Source organism: Solea senegalensis, linkage group LG15, assembly GCF_019176455.1.
Source record: "Solea senegalensis isolate Sse05_10M linkage group LG15, IFAPA_SoseM_1, whole genome shotgun sequence".
Classification (NCBI taxonomy): domain Eukaryota; kingdom Metazoa; phylum Chordata; class Actinopteri; order Pleuronectiformes; family Soleidae; genus Solea; species Solea senegalensis.
The window spans coordinates 6,363,300-6,380,738 of NC_058035.1; the positions used below are offsets into that span (position 1 = coordinate 6,363,300).

Sequence of the window (17,439 nt, forward strand, 5' to 3'; positions counted from 1 at the left end):
AAACGTATGCGAAAAATCAGTAAAATACGTACACATTTACTATTTGTTTTTGGGTTTTTTTTTAACGAGAACAGTATGCTCAGTTTAACAATAATACTAATAGAGTATATTATACTAATAAATATAATAATAAAAAAACATTCCCGCTCGTTACGATGAGCTCGTCGCGTTTTTGTGACGTCAGGAGGTCAAAGTGTCGCTGTGCTTGACAGCAGCAGGAAGCGGCGATGACAACATGGTTGTGTAAAAGAAACATCTTCCGCTCTTACCAAACACAGCATCTTTTTTGACAAAAGCTCCAACAGCTCGGAGGACAGAATGTTACTCTTGTCATTGCGTACAACGATGTTCTGCGGTTGCAGAATCGCTAACAAGGGGATTCAACACAGCAACGTAAGTAGCTTGAGATGGCTATGTTATCCAACTACAGTAGAAAAGGTCAGACTGTGTACAAGCTTGTTTAATGTGTCGTAGTATGTTCGAAATGCTAACACTCTGCCCTTTGTTTTACTCTGCTGCTGTTTTCGGCCTTTTTTTATTGAATTATTCCATGTTATAGACGTCCGCGTCTATAACATGGAATAATTCATTAATGCCTCAGCATCCAGGGTGCAGCCACTCAGCAGTTTATTTCTCTTCAATTCTGGAACAACAGTGGCAGGAACACCACATAACATTTGCTTCATTGCAATCCTAACTATATTGGGCAAACACCATCCCAAAAACATATTCAAACAGAACAGCCTGTGGCACTATCACCAACATGTTGTAGCATTCAGATATTCACTAACAGAAACATAAGGACAAAGCCCATTACATAAACATTCCCACATGGGTTTACATGTAGTGTTATCATGTGGTATGCCATTATGTGAGGTTAATGTTACAGATGGTCCTGTAGTTTAAATCTTCTCTCTTCTTGTCTAAAACATTAGCGGAGTCCACAACTACGACAATGGCTTGTGAAGAGAGGGCAGAGTTCCATTACAACAGAGGTGCAGGCCTCATCTGTCCAGGCAGCAGTATCTGTTCCTAATGCAGCTACAAATCGCATAATAGGTCGCTGGTTACTGGGCTGCAGTGGGCTGGTGGTCGGGGCTATTGTTTTGGGTGGTGTCACCAGGTAATGTGACAATAGTGATGTGTGTGTGTGTGTGTAAAAAAAAAAAAAAAATCTTCTTGTTTTATTGGTGAAGTTCCTATGCATAATTTATGCTTTTCATTCAATCAAGGTTAACAGAATCTGGGCTTTCCATGGTGGACTGGCATCTGGTGAGAGAGATGAAGCCGCCTCAGTCACAGGAAGAGTGGGAGGCTGAGTTTTCCAAGTACAAGCAGTTCCCTGAATTCAAAATGTATGAACCCATCTCTTCTTGTTACCTTGTTAGACTTGCACAGGTGTGAAATTGCCTCATTACTAATAATCAAAAAAGTATAGAATCTGTTATCAGCTCATCAAAATGCATTGTCCTTTTACAGACTGTTTGCCAATTTAATACATATTAAAAGACACATTTATTTTCTAGTCAGTTTAATCAATTCCCTTTATTCCAGACACAAAGGTCCATGAATGTCTGTTTTCATTGTGTCTTGCCAGATTAAACCATGACATGACTCTGTCAGAGTTTAAATTCATCTTCTTCATGGAGTGGGGTCACAGAATGTGGGGCAGACTGGTTGGACTTGCATACATCCTTCCCACTGTTTACTTCTGGAGGAAGGGATACTTCACCAGATCCATGAAGGGAAAAGTGTTGGGGCTTTGTGGATTTGTCTTCTTTCAGGTAACACAGTGGTGGTTAATGGGAGACTGATCACTGGGACTTGATCCCTATTTTAGTCTGGTCTGGGGTTTTATTTGTCATGATGTTGGCTTCTAGTAGCAAGAATGTCGGATGCAATTTTTAGAAAAGCATAACTGTCATTGTGTGTACTCTCAGGGCCTTCTGGGATGGTACATGGTAAAAAGTGGACTGGAGGAAAAGCCGGACTCTTATGACATACCACGGGTCAGCCAATATCGTTTGAGTGCTCACCTTGGATCTGCCTTGCTACTCTACTGTGCCAGTCTGTGGACAGGACTTACTTTGCTGCTGCCTGCACAGAAGGTATTATGGCAGTCTCCTGTTTACGTGTCAAACATCTGTTAGTTTCTGCCTGCAAGAAATACATCTGTAACTTGAGCCCCCATTTTTCAGATGGTAGAAACCAACCGTCTCATGCAGCTCAGGAGGTTTGCCAAGGGTACTGGTGGGCTCGTCTTCCTCACTGCTCTTTCAGGTATTGATTGATGTATCACAGACACTATTAAAGAAAAGTGTGAATGCATATTTTTTTAAGCTAAAGATTGGTCTGATAGCTAGATCTGTGTCTGCAGTAAACCAATTTACACACAGATTTAGTTTTAACCTTGTCTAAACCTTTTTGCTGCAGGTGCCTTTGTTGCCGGTTTAGATGCTGGGCTGGTGTATAACTCGTTTCCTAAGATGGGAGAACGGTGGATCCCAGATGATCTGCTGGCCTTTTCTCCCAAGCTCAAAAACATCTTTGAGAATCCCACAACTGTGCAGTTTGACCACAGAATTTTGGTGTGTTTCAATGTCTGGAAAGAAACATTTGTTCGAGACATTGAATTCATAAACATGATTTGTCATTTTCCTTTTTCCCATTCCAAGAGGCAGCATTCGATAGCTTTTATTTTTTTCTCTGCAGGGAATTTCCTCTGTGACTGCAATCACAGGCCTTTATCTGTTCTCAAGAAGAATGGTGCTGCCCAGGAGGGCAAAGGTCGCCATCAGCCTTCTGGCAACAATGGCATATGCACAGGTAAGATGGCAGTCAACCCAGAAACATAACCTCAATCTGTCTCTTCTCTGTGTTAATTAATCTAAATTTGTATTGCACTCTTCAGGTTGCCCTTGGCATCAGCACCTTGTTACTATATGTTCCCACTTCACTGGCAGCAACTCACCAGTCTGGCTCGGTGGCTCTTCTCTCACTGGCCATCTGGGTTCTGGCAGAGCTCCGCAAAATGCCAAAGTAAATGGCTGCTGTTTCATGGACAAATCCAATAGTCACGCCACCAAAAGCCAGCAGCGACACTGATCAAGGCATTTTCCAAACAAGTGAATCTACAGAAGAGTTCTCTATTCATATGAAGCATCAAAGTAATGGTAAATGATTGCATTAGCAGAGGTCTTGATTAAGTGCTGTTCATCAACAAGTGAATGGAAGACAAGGAAAAATACAAAGACATGCAAAAGCAAAGAATTTTCACTTTATGTTCAACTTTAATATCACAGCAACATGACGTCCAGCTAAGGATTTAATTAAACTTCAGCAGGAACATGTAAAGTGTATAAACAGAAACACTTTGGTTCATGTAAAGATTTCAAACATTGGAATGAAAATGGTGTTACTCACCTGTCTGCTCATACACTGCCTGTGAATTGAATAGATATGGCTGTATATTAATGTATATTTAAATTGTGGACTAACTCCTGCTGCTGACACTGCTGATGGATTGTAAAGTAAAAAGAAAAACGTGTTGAATTATTGCTTTGTACTGTGTGTTAAAGACATGTAAAGCTGAAACGGATTTTCTTGGTTATTTTCTAATTGTGTACAGCCATGGTTCTCAAACTGTGGTACACGTACCACCAGTTGTGCGTGAGCATCCTCTGGTGGTACTTGGAGAAAAGGCTGAAATACTGTTCTACTGTATATACCAGGGTCTGTGATAGGAGCTGAGGGATTTTGACTGCAGTGTGTAGACAATTTAAAAACGTTGAATAATAATTAGTCACCTTATCTCACTCAATTTCACTATACAAGTGTGTGAAGTACAAGTGAGGAAGAGGAGGATGATGAGAGAGCAAGTTATCTCATTGGGAAGAAATCTGCCTCCTGTGAAAAGTCCTTAGCTGTTCAACCTGTTAACGTTGGTGATAATAGTGTTAATATTTTTCAGATGCTACTTGGCATAAAAAGTTTGAGAACCACTGTTGCGCAGTCTTTAAATTTCAAACTCCACTCAGTTTTGCATAGTAACTGTGATTTTTATTGTCTCTGTACAAAATATACACATTTTAAATACGTAATGCGACCAGCTGAGGCTACCTAACTAGACAATCAGTACAACGGGTTAGTAGGTCTTCATTGTTTAGACACAGTACATGCGGGTATAGACAGGTTTTAATTGTGGTCAGGAATGGAAGTTTAAAAAGTGTTGGCAAGGAACAATCAGAGCCAAACCACTCCATCCCCAAAGAGAGAGAGAGAGAGAGAGGGAAACAAATGTAAAAAACTCAAAATAAATATTTTCATTCAGGCCCTATGCTGTGCTTTTAGAGAAATGAAGAGGTTGGATCAGTGTAAAGGTGCTGATATCAGGAAATTATTGCTATTCTTTGTAATCAAAGACACTACAGCCTATTGATGTACAGCTCGAGGGCCTCTGGAACTACCACCATCTTTCATTTAAGAGTATTCTCATGTGAAAAGGGGCAAATAAATGTCTCATTTATGCCAGAAAGCCTAGATACGACTGTTCTGGAAAGTCCACCGTTCCAGATCACAAAATACGTCCTTTCATCTCTGATTGCCCCTTGCCTCACTTACTACACAGCAATCCCCCCTCTCTCTTCACCCACGAATGGGCTATACTGTATGTCTTAACATAAGAGTAACTTTGTATACCTCTTAAATCTTCTCTTTGGTGTTACAGAGAGAAGGAGAATAAGGAATAGTAGGACAGGTATTTAAAAAAAAGAAAGAAGAAAGAACTCAAACCATGTCTCTCTTGCTCAAGAACTAGAATAAACCCACTTTTAATTTGAATTTGAAAGAGTTTTTTTTTTTGTTTGTTGTTGAAAGTGGTAGAACCTGCTATGACCACGTGACGTTTCCATGAAGTTCACAAATACAATCTGCAATCTAATGAATTCTCCGTGAAGGTCTATGGATGAGACTAGTACAAATGTGGTTTGCCAATACCTGTGATGAGAGAAACGGGGAAAAAAGCGCATCTCATCGATCACAGTGCAAGCCCCACGTCGTACTGTCAAATATGACACCAGTGGGATCACTAGATAATGTACAACAGTCAATAGACGCCTACTGCTAAACCTGTAATAGTTTGGAGGGCCGGAAAATAATCTACCAGAATCTGATGTATGGAGGGGGGGAGAGATTATTTCATAGGTAATACTGATGACATCTCTTCTGTTACACATGCACACACACACGTACACAAAGGGTGAGGCACCTGTGAATGACCAGGAAAGACAGCAGACAGACAAGCAGACTTTGGAGTATCTCTGTAAATACATAATTGGATATTAGTGACATCATCATGCGATACTGAAATCGGTCCCCTTGTAAAACCCCCGATCCCTTGGATTTCCAATTAGTCAGTCGTTTTCTCAGGAAGCGTCTTTTTTGTGCCTTTTGTCCACTAGATGGTGGTAGATTTGCTTCTATCCTCTTAAACCGGTGCATGAGCAGTCTCCAGGCAGACGTGAAACCACATGCACAAAAGCAGGACCAGATTCATGAATTCGAATCTCAGCCATCACTGGGGAAAAAAAGGTGTTCTGATAAGTCAAGGTTTGGATACAACTGGTTCCCTCTGGAGTTCAGCCATTACAAGCTGCGATAGTTCCTCCGTTGTTGATAATAGTAATAAATAAATATTAAAACAGATGGGGGATCTGGGGTGTGAGAGTGCCGGTGAGCCTGCTGCTTCCCTCCTTTCTTTGTGTCTCTGGGGTAAATCTAAGGTTCTGCATGACGAGGAAAGTATCCATTGTTACTTGGAGAAATGCCACTTGGGTCCAGGAAGAAAGGGAGAACCTCTCCGAGCCCTCAGGACTCGCAGCTCTCGTAAGACACACAAGCACAGGCTTGCAAGTCAGGAAACAGCCAAACACACACTCAATCACAAATGCGTCAACTCTGATTCTGCTCTCAAACACACACACACGCACACACACACACACACACACACACACTCCCCTTCCTGGTGCCGATGTCCTAACTGGTCCAGATTCTTAGATGACGTTGTCAAACAGCTGCATGGACTGCATGATGTTCTCATCCTAGACAGAGAGAAAGAAGCAGGGTCATGTTTCCTTGTGTCCCACTCAAACAATTCCCTGGGAAACTTATTTTCAGTTTTGAATGGCCTTACCTTTTTGCACGACTCAATGAATTCATCTATGGTGACCACCCCGTCTTTATTCCTGTCCATTTTCTGAAAGGAATTGAAAGCAGCGTGAGTAAAACTGTACTACTGTGTGTACAAGAAGATTGTTCATTATAAATTGCAGTTTTAAAAAAAGACCACGAAATGAAGGGGTGAGGGGCTAAACCTGGAAGAAGCTTTCCACGTGATCTCTCGGGGCATCATCCTGCATTGTGGGGTATGTGTACTTCCCCATCATGTCATAGATGGACCTCATGATGTCCAACATCTCCTGCAGAGTCAAGCACAGTTTTCAAGTGCAAAATTATGCACAGGTTGCTTCACCGTTCATTTTATTTGGTTTATTTTGACAGATCAAGACTGCACGTGTGACAGTGTGCACTCGCTGCTGCTGTAGCTCCTCTGCTTCAATCTTTGACATGTTAAAAGATGATTCTCTGCAAACCTTAGTTGTATCAAGTGATTATTTGAGTTACTGTTGCTTTATTTTATCTGCCCTAGCATCAGAAAGGCATTTTCACCCACACAAGTACCACTGTCTATTCTCTGTAAACCCTTGAGATGGCTGTGAGGAAAAATCCAGAAGATCAGCAGCTCCAGAAATACTCAGAGAAACTCTTCAAACACCAACAACTGTGACACATTCAAAGTCCCTAAAACCCAATTTCTTCCTCATTCGGACACTTGGTTTGAACTTCAGCAGATTATACTGACCATGTTTACTAGCTCTAATGCGTGGAATCGCTCCCATGTGATTAAATTGCTATGAGTCGAACGTGGCTGGCGCATGCATGTGTACATACCGGAGCAGAATTCTAAATTTCAAAATAAAACTTTCCACGGACACAATAACATCCCTAAATGAGGACATTACTTTTGCAAGTTGCAGTATCAAAGTATGACGTGTGTGTGCATGTGTGTGTGTGTGTTACCTCTTTGGTGATACAGCCATCCTTGTTCAGGTCATAGAGGTTGAATGCCCAGTTTAGCCGGTCATTAACTGTCCCTCTCAAAATGATGGACAGGCCGAATACAAAGTCCTGGATCAGAGCGAGAGAGAGAGAACAATGGCACTGTTTTGGTTTTACTTTAATTTTAACAGAAGGCAACTTCAAATGTCACTGCAGCACATACTTTTAATGCAGCACCGAAAAAAAACCGGACACAAGAGCAAAGCTCACCTCAAAACTAACAGAGCCATTCTTGTTGGTGTCAAAGGCTTCAAACAGGAAATGTGCATACATACTTGAATCTGCAAAGACAAAGAGACTCACTGTGAATAACTGGGACAGAGATCTTTGAAGAACCAAGTTTAACAGCAAGATAAATGCAGCCTTGATATCCAGATAATTGTGGCTTAATAACGCACCATGGAATGAATAAATTTCCTCTTTTGCGGCGCACTCAGCAAAACACATTTATAACGAGCTAAGTGTGTTTGTTCCAGTGCGGCGACACACGCACTTCTACGGAATCAAATAAAGGACGATATTTATTTATGCTTTTACTGTAAATGAGTGTGCGATGGCAGCCGCAGATTCTGCAGTGACGACTCACCTCCCTGAGGAAAGAACTGGGAGTAAATGTTCTTAAAGTTCTCCTCGTTCACCACGCCACTCGGACACTCCTGAGACACACACACACACACGTGCAGATGAGAAAACCCATTACTTCACATAGCACTGATTGCACATATAAGACAACATGGTTACTTAACGTGAGTCATGATTACATGACACGTCTGTCTATTTCATGTCAGCCAGACCTACATTTTTGAACCCCCGGTAAAGGACTTGCAGCTCCTTCTTGTTGAACTTGGTCTGCTCCTGCAGTTTGTCCATGCTCTCTGGGCGATGGCACACAGTGGATAACTCAAAATCATCTTCCACGCTGTCTGTGTGAGGGAGAGACGGGCGTTAGTTAGCATTTATCACCGCTCACACCCACACAAAACCGCTCAGGTTACGGCCCTGACGGGAGCGACTTACTTTACTGAAGCCATCAAACTGACGACGAGCTCATCATACAGTGCAGTACAACTTTTAAATGTAATACAGAGCGCAATAAAAACATATTACTTTCCCGCAATCACTGAGAAAAAAGTGACAGAAGAGTGATTTTCTATGTATAATCATCAGTCGGGGTACAGGGCCAAGACATGTCCACACACCTGCGTTCCAGCACAAGCTGTTTGACATATTCAGACGGCAAATCATGGTGTGTAAAAACCTCTATAAAATGACAAGTTCAAGGGGGGGGTCCTGTCCCGAGGAAGTGAGAAAATTGCTTTAACATTAATGAAAATTGTACAGTATAAGAAGAGATAATACTCCTCACATTCTCACACCATCTGTTTCTCCAAACCTAATCTCACAGCCTTCATGTCATACGTTATAGCTTCTCACAGCCTTTAGAAACCACCTCACATGAACTTCTCACACGCGATAACGCAACGTTTTTTTTTTTGTTTTTTTTTTAAATCAACACCAGTCTGACCCACACAAACACCAGCGGCTCAGCGGGTTTGTGACGCGTGCACAAGTGTCACTGAAAGAGAGAAGACATCAGGTATAGAGAGTGAAGGAGCACTTGCTTTGACTGATTGAGGGGGCAGCCGGGGGTTTGCAGCACGGCAGCAACTTGAGGAATCGCTGCTTTATGGTTTTTTTGCTTTGGCTGGTGGAAGGATTACCTGCAATCGCCAACCATAGCACAAAGGTTAGACACACACACACACACAAGTCTGTGATTTGAGTCGTTCGTACACACACACACACACACATGCACACATGCCTTTAAAACCAAAAACAAACACATGCAACGACAGACCAAATCATGCCGTTTGGGCAAATTGGTAATTGCCTGCTGACCTGGTTTAGAAATGGGAGACCACAACAGTCGATACTAACACATAACTGCAGCACAGCATGAGCCCCACATCAGACCGGCCCTCATATTGCAGCACAGTCAGTAAACCACAGCACAAGTCAAATATCAACAGTTGGAATTTTCAATCTGCTGAAACAAGACCATCGTTTCACTTTGCGGTATTTTGATATTTATTCATATTTGACAAATACAAGGCTGAGCGAACCACCGCGACCGAGCCCAGCGCGCCTAACATCACAGTACAAGAGTAATGATGCCTGGTGTTTACAGAACAATAATGAAAAACCCTTCAGAAGAAGTAAAACACACAACACACAGGCGTGAACCCACGTACTCACTCCTGCCTCTTAGTTTCCATGGGAACAGTCCCCTCACCCCTTTCAGCAGGACCCCAGCGGTCTGAGGGATGGAGGCCATGACCACGTGAAAACCAATACAACCACGGTACCTCCACTCACAATCATGTGCCTCTGCACCATGGAGCCTCAGGGACTCGGCTCTCCTGTCCTCACAGGCTCTGGCGTCATTTAGAGCCAGAACACGCTGAACACATTGTCCAATAGATCCAGATTAATATATCCAGCTGCTACGCAGAGGTCCAGCCTTCGGCCTCAGGGTCTCTGTGTGTGTGTGTGTGTGTGTGTGTGGACATTATCATTTATTTTTCCATTAGGTCCCATAACAGCTGATCAGACATTAATGAAAAAATACTTCCATCTGACCATCAGTCAAAGGGACAAACGTTAATCTGAGTAATATAAGTAAGACACGCAAGACTAATTGTGTAATTAGCAATGCCATAACTCCATCTGGAGAAAAAGGGGGGGATTTTAAAAGGAAAAAAAAAAAGGAAAAAAAAACAACAACTTCCAGAGCAGCTACTAAATTACCCTGAAGTGAGATGGAGTTAATCATTTATTTATGTTGATAATTATTTATTTCAGACTCATTGGTATTCATGGTATCCACAACACACAAAGGAATGGCAATATTCTTGGTTTGCAAGTGTAGTTGAGTAGAAGTAGCAAAAATCAGATACTTTTATACTTTCCACCGGTGTTTAAGGGAAATGGAACGGGTGCATATGAAGTTTGGAAAGTCAAATAGTATTAAAACCCTAAACCAGGGGAGTCAAACTCAAATGACGTGGAGACCAATGTCCGTGTCTAGAGAAAAAAACTGTTCAGTAGTGAATGGGCAAGATATTCTTTATTCTATTTATTCTATTATGATATCGCAATAAAGATAAATAAGAAAGATAAATTATATTTCACAGAATTTGGAATCATGTACAGAATAGGCTTCACAATAAAGAGATATTTATGATGCTAAATAAATCTCTTCATAGCAAAAACACTTCATTTTAGTTACCTTAGTACCACGTGGACAACATAATATAACTACAGTCAAGACTAAACAAAGCAGGAAGAGGCCTTCCATGATCATGGTAACTCAAGATAAAGACACAAATCATTATTAATATAAGACCAAATACAATTTGCTCAAAAAAAATAAATAAATAAATAAATAAAACAATAATAAGAAACTTGGTCGTGTAGTTTAAATGTCAATTACATGAACTTGTGTAAGTAGTGGATGAGGGCAAACGGAGGTCAGTGAGTACGTTTGGAGGCAACATGACGAGTCATCACAAACTTGACAACTACTAACTGAATATAATGTCACGTGCTGATTGTTCTGAAAGCTTGGAGAGAGGTGGGTAAAACAAAAACAACGCGGTGCCTGAAATACTTGAAAGAAGCGTCAATGCTTGTTTTTCACCTTCTGCCTCGCTCTCTCTCTCTCTCTCTCTCTCTTACAAGTCTCTCCATCTGAACTTGTTTTCCTCTCTATATTTATGTCCTTTTGTTGGTGATGAAATTTCTCGCTTGTTGTGATGTGTTTGAGTAATGTACACCGGCTGTCTCAGAACAAGTCTCCCTTGGAATGGAGATATTTGATCTCAGAGGGAATAACCTGGTTTTAAATAAGCACAAGCCCACGAGCTCATCTCTTTAAGGACCCTCTATTTGATAAAAAAACATGCAGCCCCAAATAATCCATCCATCTGTTCTCTATTAATACGACACTGACTGTTTCAAGTTGACTAATAAAAAAGAAATTAGACAGATGCAGGGCTTAATAAGGCAGGCGCACCTCACATTAACTGAATACAAGTACAGGTTACTGTGTTCCCTGTTATTCAAGTAACATACAATCAATTTGTTCTCAAGCCTTTGAAGTAAAATGTTGTTGTTTTTTTTGAGTGGCACTGACAATGAGACTAGAAATTCTTTCATTTTGCCCCGAGTAGGTGGAAGAGTAAAATATGTGTGTTGCTCATTAGACAGAGGAGGGGGGGGAAAAGAAAAGAATCTACTCTCTGTATTCATCAGCTATTGTGCAGCATTATGACACTCTTATCCAACGTTCCCTGCGATGGTTGTGCAATTAGAGTTCAAGAGATTTCCCCAGGGCACACTGACAAAGCATCACAACTCAAAAACATTCAGAACAGCTTTGATTGGCAACAAATGTTTGGCAACGGTATGGAAACTTGAAACAAACGAAGACAGTAAATATGCATAGTTACAGCTCAGAGCTGCTGATGCACACAACTGACCCGATCAGCTGTGGTCTCAGACTCTCTGGACATACAGTGAATGTCATAAATATAAATAAATATCAGGCGTCAACTGAGAACTTCCTGCTGGTGCAGTCGGTTCTTTAATCGTCTGTGTTTTGAAATGAGGCCTGGCACTGTGATCTATAGTCCTTCATCTCTTCCTGTTGTCAACGGTGCCCCAGATATTTAAAAATTGCATTTCCATAAAGTTGAAGGACTCACGGGAGACAAAGGGAACTAAAAAGAGACAAAGGGAACTAAAAAGAACTCCATTTGAATGGAAGTCTATGGCAAATATCTTGATTTATAACATCAGTAAACATTTGACTGAGGAGTTAATGGTCTTGATAGCTCGTCTCCAGTTTGATTGACAGCTGGTGTCGTCCAATAGGGGCCTGGATGCAGGTTAACATCTGTGAACGTCTATTTCCAACACCTCAAAATGGGAGTTCAGATTCCTTTTGGTGATGTCATGAGCAGCAGTTTGTCCTCACATAGACACTGGCTCCATGGCTTTCAATTTAAATACAGAAGTTACATGAACACACTGATGTTTGCGTTGTGTCTGTTCTTGTCTTCTGATTGGCTGGAGTTAAACAGCCAATTGTGTTGATCTCTGTCATTAACATGATGCCAATGCAGATTCATAATGCTGAATCGAGCATAAAGAAGCCAGTGAGGCTCCTGGTCTGTGCCACTGGAAGTTAAATTAAGTTAAATATTGACAATTAAGACTAGATTTGTATACATTATGTGTTTGGGATGGGTTTTTTTCCCCCTTCACATACAAGTTTAGAAGTTTTTAATCTCCTAAAATGCAGCAGCACAAGCATTTCAGTCTCAGACAAAATATTACACTGACAGACAGAGACACAAACACAGGACGATAAACAGAAGTGGGAAACATAATAGACCATTTTCGCCCCTTAATGACACATCAGACACAAACATACACTGACACAAATGTAGATAGCCTGTTTTCCAGCTGCGTGTTCTCCTCCTAACGTCCCTCTCACCAGAGTCATCATTACTCAGTGCCTCTCCCTTGCCTCCACACCGTTTCTCTTACCTGTCACAGAAATGTCGATAAGCCCCAGAAAGTGCATCAGTTTGAGGGAGCTGCAGACCACCAGGAGGATGCCCACAGTCTGCAGCCCCTCCACTTCCCACTTCTCCTGGAAGAACAGATGCATCCTTTCCTGCTTCCTCTCTCCGTTTCGGTCCACAAAGATCTTTCTCTTGCCCGGGGGCAACCACGTTAGCCCCCTCCCCTCCAGCTCCAAACAGGAATACGCCGTCTTTGTCGCTCCGGTCTCTCCTCTCAGTCTCCCTCTATGTGCCGGCATTCGCCCATCCTAACTCAGCAGACACCCCACCCGCTTTCTTCACTGAAGGTAGATTGTTATTCCTCTCATTTCTTCATCCAGAGAGGTAAGTACGTGACAGCAGAGATGTCGACTCGCTGCTCCACCCCCGTCACCCTCAAGGCTGTAATAGGTTGTTTAAGTTCCAGGTGAAGTTTGGACACTTCACTGTGTATGCCCCAGCAGCTCTGATGATGATGTTGTTTTCTTACTCTCTCTCTCTCTCTCTCTCTGCTTTTGAAGCTGTTGCCTCTTAAACGCCTCTATTTTCTCCCTGCCTCTCCTCCCTCTTCCTCTCTTCTTCACCATACCTTCATCAGTATCCTCCCCCCCGTGTCCCTCCCCACACTTAATTGGGTCAGTGATGAGACTGAATGAGGGGAGGTAAGATGATAGGGATGAGAAATGGAAGGAGGGAGGAGGAGGAGGAGAAAAGGGAAACATATTAAGGACTTTTAATTAGGAGGTAAATTGGGGGATAGAGAGAGGGAGATGGAAAAAGGAGGGGCATGATTTAATGGAGAAAGGAAAAAATAACAGCAACCAGGGGAGTCGCGGGAACTGAATAATGGACAAAATTAAGAGGCAAAGCAGGGAAAGACTCACGGACGGGAGGAGCGACGCGGGGACACAAAATCACAGATGTGACAGTCTCCCTGAGCATAAAGTCCACACATGTGCACACACACACACACAAACACCACCGCCTGAAGGTGAAATCTGGCTATATATCATATATTCAGTTCAGTTGCAAGCCAGTGCAGATGGGATTTTTTTTTTTTAGATTTAGATGGGATGGACTGATGTCACATCTGGCACATTAACTTTCTACCACAGATATCGTGACGATCCTCTTTTGCTCAAAACATTTGTTTTGGAGATTTGACATGTAGAATTATTATTAGGGGTTTGAGCCTTTAATCAGGGGGATTTAGTTTAAAAACAAAACAAAACAAAAAGCCACACAGATGGTGGTTGGTCAACATTTATGCCTCTTTTTTTTGTAGGCTATGCGTGTTGCAACAGGCTACAGTTTATTTCTAACCTGTGTATTTGTACACACTGACGAAATCACTCAGCGAAATATGATTCAAAATCTCCTTCAGGTATTTGGTTTCAGGGCAAGAACAATAAAGAAATGGACCTGCACACCGAGTGATTTGAAATCATCTGATGTGTCTGATAATCTAATGAAACCACCATTGGTCTGTATTCATACCACGTTTTCTAGTTTGGTGATGCTTTACACCCATGGTTCTCAACCTGTGGTACGTGTAACACCAGTGGTACGCAAGCTTCCCTCTGGTGGTAATACTGTTCTACTGTATATGCCAGGGTATGTGATCAAGAGGTCTTCTCAGGTGGTCCTTGGTATAAACAGTTTGAGAACCACTGCTTTACACTAAAGTGTTGCCATTCATAGCCATTTAGACACACATCTCTACATGTAGTGCTCTTTCTCACACCTATCCAACCACATGCTACCAGCAGACCTGTCGTAAACTGTATTACATCGCTGTTGTTGTTTTAAACTAAATGTGCTGAAGTGTTTAAAATACAAAATAATGTTACATTCAGACCAACATCAAATGGGTTTTACGGTCAATGCTAATTGAGCCTTGCACAGCTCTTCCTGTATACTTCTCAATATACCGGTGTTCATATCTCGTGCCGCCCAGCAACATTCCCGCGCTGCACACACAGGAAGTGATTAATTGCAGCAGCATTGTGCTGGTAAAGCTTGGGAGGTTGGAGTATGACTGAAAACATAAAGAAGTGGCGAAACTGAAACGCTTCATAAGCAGATTGCAGCCTGCTCAAAAAAAAAACCCAGATTGTTCATTGTTCTCGGCACCACTTGCCCCTGCCCTGTGCTGCCACTGAAAACACACACTACCTCGGCCAGTCAGGTCTGATAGTATTGAACTCACTGCTGTAAACATGGGAAACCAGCAGCGAGGAGCATCCTCCTCACTATCTTCTCACATCAGGTGACATTCCCGAAAGCAGTTCAAGCCTTTGAAAAGGTTAGTGTACGCGCTTTCGATAATTTAGGAGGGCCTTTTATGGATATAATAAAAAAAGTTAATGGCTCCTGGTGTCACAAAGAGTACATTAGGATGTCGCCTTTTTAAACCCAAACCACACATTAGATGCACAGATGTAAGACACTTGATCATCAACTGTGATATATCTGCTCCTGGCCTCTCTCTCTTCTGTCTCTACCTCACATCCCTCTTCCCCCCATCTGTCCCACATTTTTCCTTTCACCCCAACCAGCCGAGGCAGACGCTGCACATCTTTTGTTCCTCTCCACTGATGCCCAGTGTTTGCTCATTGTGTGAACTACTGGGGATTCTCTCTATAATACTATAAAGGGTTTTTGCCTTATACTGCTTTGAGATGATGTATGTTGTGAGTTGGTGAGAGACAAAGAAAACTGAATTGAATCTTCAAATCCAGGTACCAGCCAGCCAGATATGAGTCACGTTAGTAATAATAACCTCATGAAAAGTGTTTCCATTGTCCATGAGTCATTCATTAATGTGGTGACAGAGGAACGTAGCTGTACTGTACAAAAAGAGGCCTCTAATGACTTCCTGCAGTGAGCTGCACTGATTCTTCATTTGTGATAAACACAATACCGGAATGAGATTGGGACTCACTACTGGAAGAAGTATAAATCAGTGTTTGTGTGTGTTCTTCATGACTATTAAGAACCACGGCTAGAAACATAAAACCATTTAACTGTCATCACTCCAAATCCAGACAATTCTTGAACAATTTTAGGTCAGGCTCATGGTCATTGTGAAAAGGAAACTGACTATAACTTGTGGCTGAAACAACAGTCTCATGAATCATTGAGCCATCCAGCCACGGCAAACTCTTTTCTCTGCACATTCTGCAGCTTTTAACAACTACACCAACAGCTCATGTGTTCAGGAACCTGCCCAAAACAATTACTCATATTTGTTGACAAAAGTATAGTCTCCCAATTTGGTGTGGGGAACAGAAAACAGTTCATCCCTTTTTGAAAGAAACTGCTCAGCTTTGAAAGCATAAAGCGACACTGCTCGTCTTCAAAGTCCTCCATCATCTTCATCGTCATCTTCCCTCCATGTGTTGTCAAAATCCAGATGTGAGTGTTGTTCACCGAACAGACGTGGAGGAGATCAGGCAATGTTAAAAATCCCGACCACATCAGAGGCTTCACACTGTACGTTGCATATGTATGTGTCTTTCCCGCAGTGCCGGGGAGCAAGTCGGCGCCACGACAGACAGAACAGGACCAGGATATAAAGTGGAGGGTATATGGGAACCTGGGCGGAGACAGGGAGGTCTACAGAGGGCTTGATGTGTCTGTGGTGTGATTAATGATTCTCAGAGTCAAAATGAGACCTAGAGCTACCATATCGCCGCAGAGCCTCAGGGAGCATGCATCTTAGAGCAGCCTTGTGAGACTAAATAACCTGCACTCAATCAGATACAGACTTATGTTCTTTGGTACACACGATGACAACAGCAATGATTTTTTTGAGGTCGCAGACTGAGTTCATGTTTGAAGTCAGAAAATAGACCATGGCCACTCAAGGTACGCGATCAGTCACTGTCATTTAACACGAGAGCGTCGATTTAAGACTAAAGACGTGAAATCATCCGGCATTATTAAAAAGAGGACTTAATGATGATGAATCCGGAGATAAATTAGGATTAAATATGAACTACTTTGCTGCTCATAGAGATTCCTAATCTGCATCAAGCATTGTGTTACATTACGAGCATGAAACAGGCTACATAAATTTGTAAATGCGGTGATAAATTCAGCTCCATAAATTCCCAGAGCCAGTTTGTAGTTGAATGAAAAGATGAAAGTGGGGAAGATTAAGGCTGGTCGAAGCTTTCTGTCACATCTCTCGCCAAATTAATCACAGTACCTGGAATATAACATGACAGAAATGTAAGATCGAGGTTACAGGGATAAAGTATGATCTTAATTTTTCTAAACTTTTTGATTTTACCGCACAGATTGTATGCACTATTTCAAATATGACATAGAGACATCTGTGAAACCATGATCATTTCAGCTGAAGAAATTATACGTATACTTTATCGCCACAGTATTTCAGGGACAATTTGTCAGTGTACATATGCAAGAAATTTGATCGTCAACAATCAACAAACAACAGGCGAGAGCAACACCAGAGGCTTTGTGAGACTTTACTCAAGCTACAGCGGTGGTTTTGACTGAGTTTAAGGTCCAGTGCATAAGAATTACAAGAGATGAGACTGCAGAGTGAAACCAAAGTGTTTCCAGAATGAACATGAACACTTTTCACAATTCAGTTCCCCCCCAT

At 41.9% G+C, this 17,439-nt stretch overlaps 2 protein-coding genes across 7 annotated transcripts in view; one reads left to right on the forward strand and one right to left on the reverse strand.

Moving 5' to 3' along the window:
- Window positions 1–182: 182 nt before the first annotated feature.
- On the forward strand, window positions 183–3,594 carry LOC122782150 (cytochrome c oxidase assembly protein COX15 homolog). Its single transcript, XM_044046367.1, has 9 exons — window positions 183–393; window positions 936–1,123; window positions 1,233–1,355; window positions 1,598–1,784; window positions 1,941–2,108; window positions 2,199–2,280; window positions 2,434–2,588; window positions 2,713–2,826; window positions 2,912–3,594. Exons 1-9 carry the CDS (start codon window positions 319–321, stop codon window positions 3,041–3,043), a joined length of 1,224 nt encoding a protein of 407 aa, XP_043902302.1. The 5' UTR covers window positions 183–318; the 3' UTR covers window positions 3,044–3,594.
- A 443-nt stretch (window positions 3,595–4,037) lies between these two features.
- Window positions 4,038–17,439, reverse strand: part of LOC122782151 (Kv channel-interacting protein 2) — a 101,642-nt gene continuing 88,240 nt past the window's right edge. For 4 of the 6 annotated variants that reach the window (XM_044046373.1, XM_044046372.1, XM_044046371.1 and 1 more), the window contains exons 2-8: window positions 7,975–8,099; window positions 7,763–7,832; window positions 7,387–7,457; window positions 7,138–7,245; window positions 6,372–6,476; window positions 6,191–6,253; window positions 4,038–6,098 (exon numbers count right to left, since the gene is read on the reverse strand). In XM_044046373.1, the coding sequence (XP_043902308.1) occupies window positions 6,051–6,098; window positions 6,191–6,253; window positions 6,372–6,476; window positions 7,138–7,245; window positions 7,387–7,457; window positions 7,763–7,832; window positions 7,975–8,099 (590 nt within the window). In that variant the 3' untranslated portion in view covers window positions 4,038–6,050. Of the gene's footprint in view, window positions 6,099–6,190; window positions 6,254–6,371; window positions 6,477–7,137; window positions 7,246–7,386; window positions 7,458–7,762; window positions 7,833–7,974; window positions 8,100–8,798; window positions 8,898–12,789; window positions 13,308–17,439 lie in introns of those variants that run through there. The other 2 variants (XM_044046369.1, XM_044046368.1) reach the window with 2 other exon arrangements.

Excerpts from the sequence above, each read along its gene's own strand:
- LOC122782150 (XM_044046367.1), top strand. The coding sequence starts at position 319 with ATGTTACTCTTGTCATTGCGTACAACGATGTTCTGCGGTTGCAGAATC. Across the intron at positions 394-935 it reads AGGGGATTCAACACAGCAAC|CGGAGTCCACAACTACGACA; the intron begins GTAAGTAGCTTG and ends CTAAAACATTAG. Across the intron at positions 2,281-2,433 it reads CTTCCTCACTGCTCTTTCAG|GTGCCTTTGTTGCCGGTTTA; the intron begins GTATTGATTGAT and ends TTTTTGCTGCAG.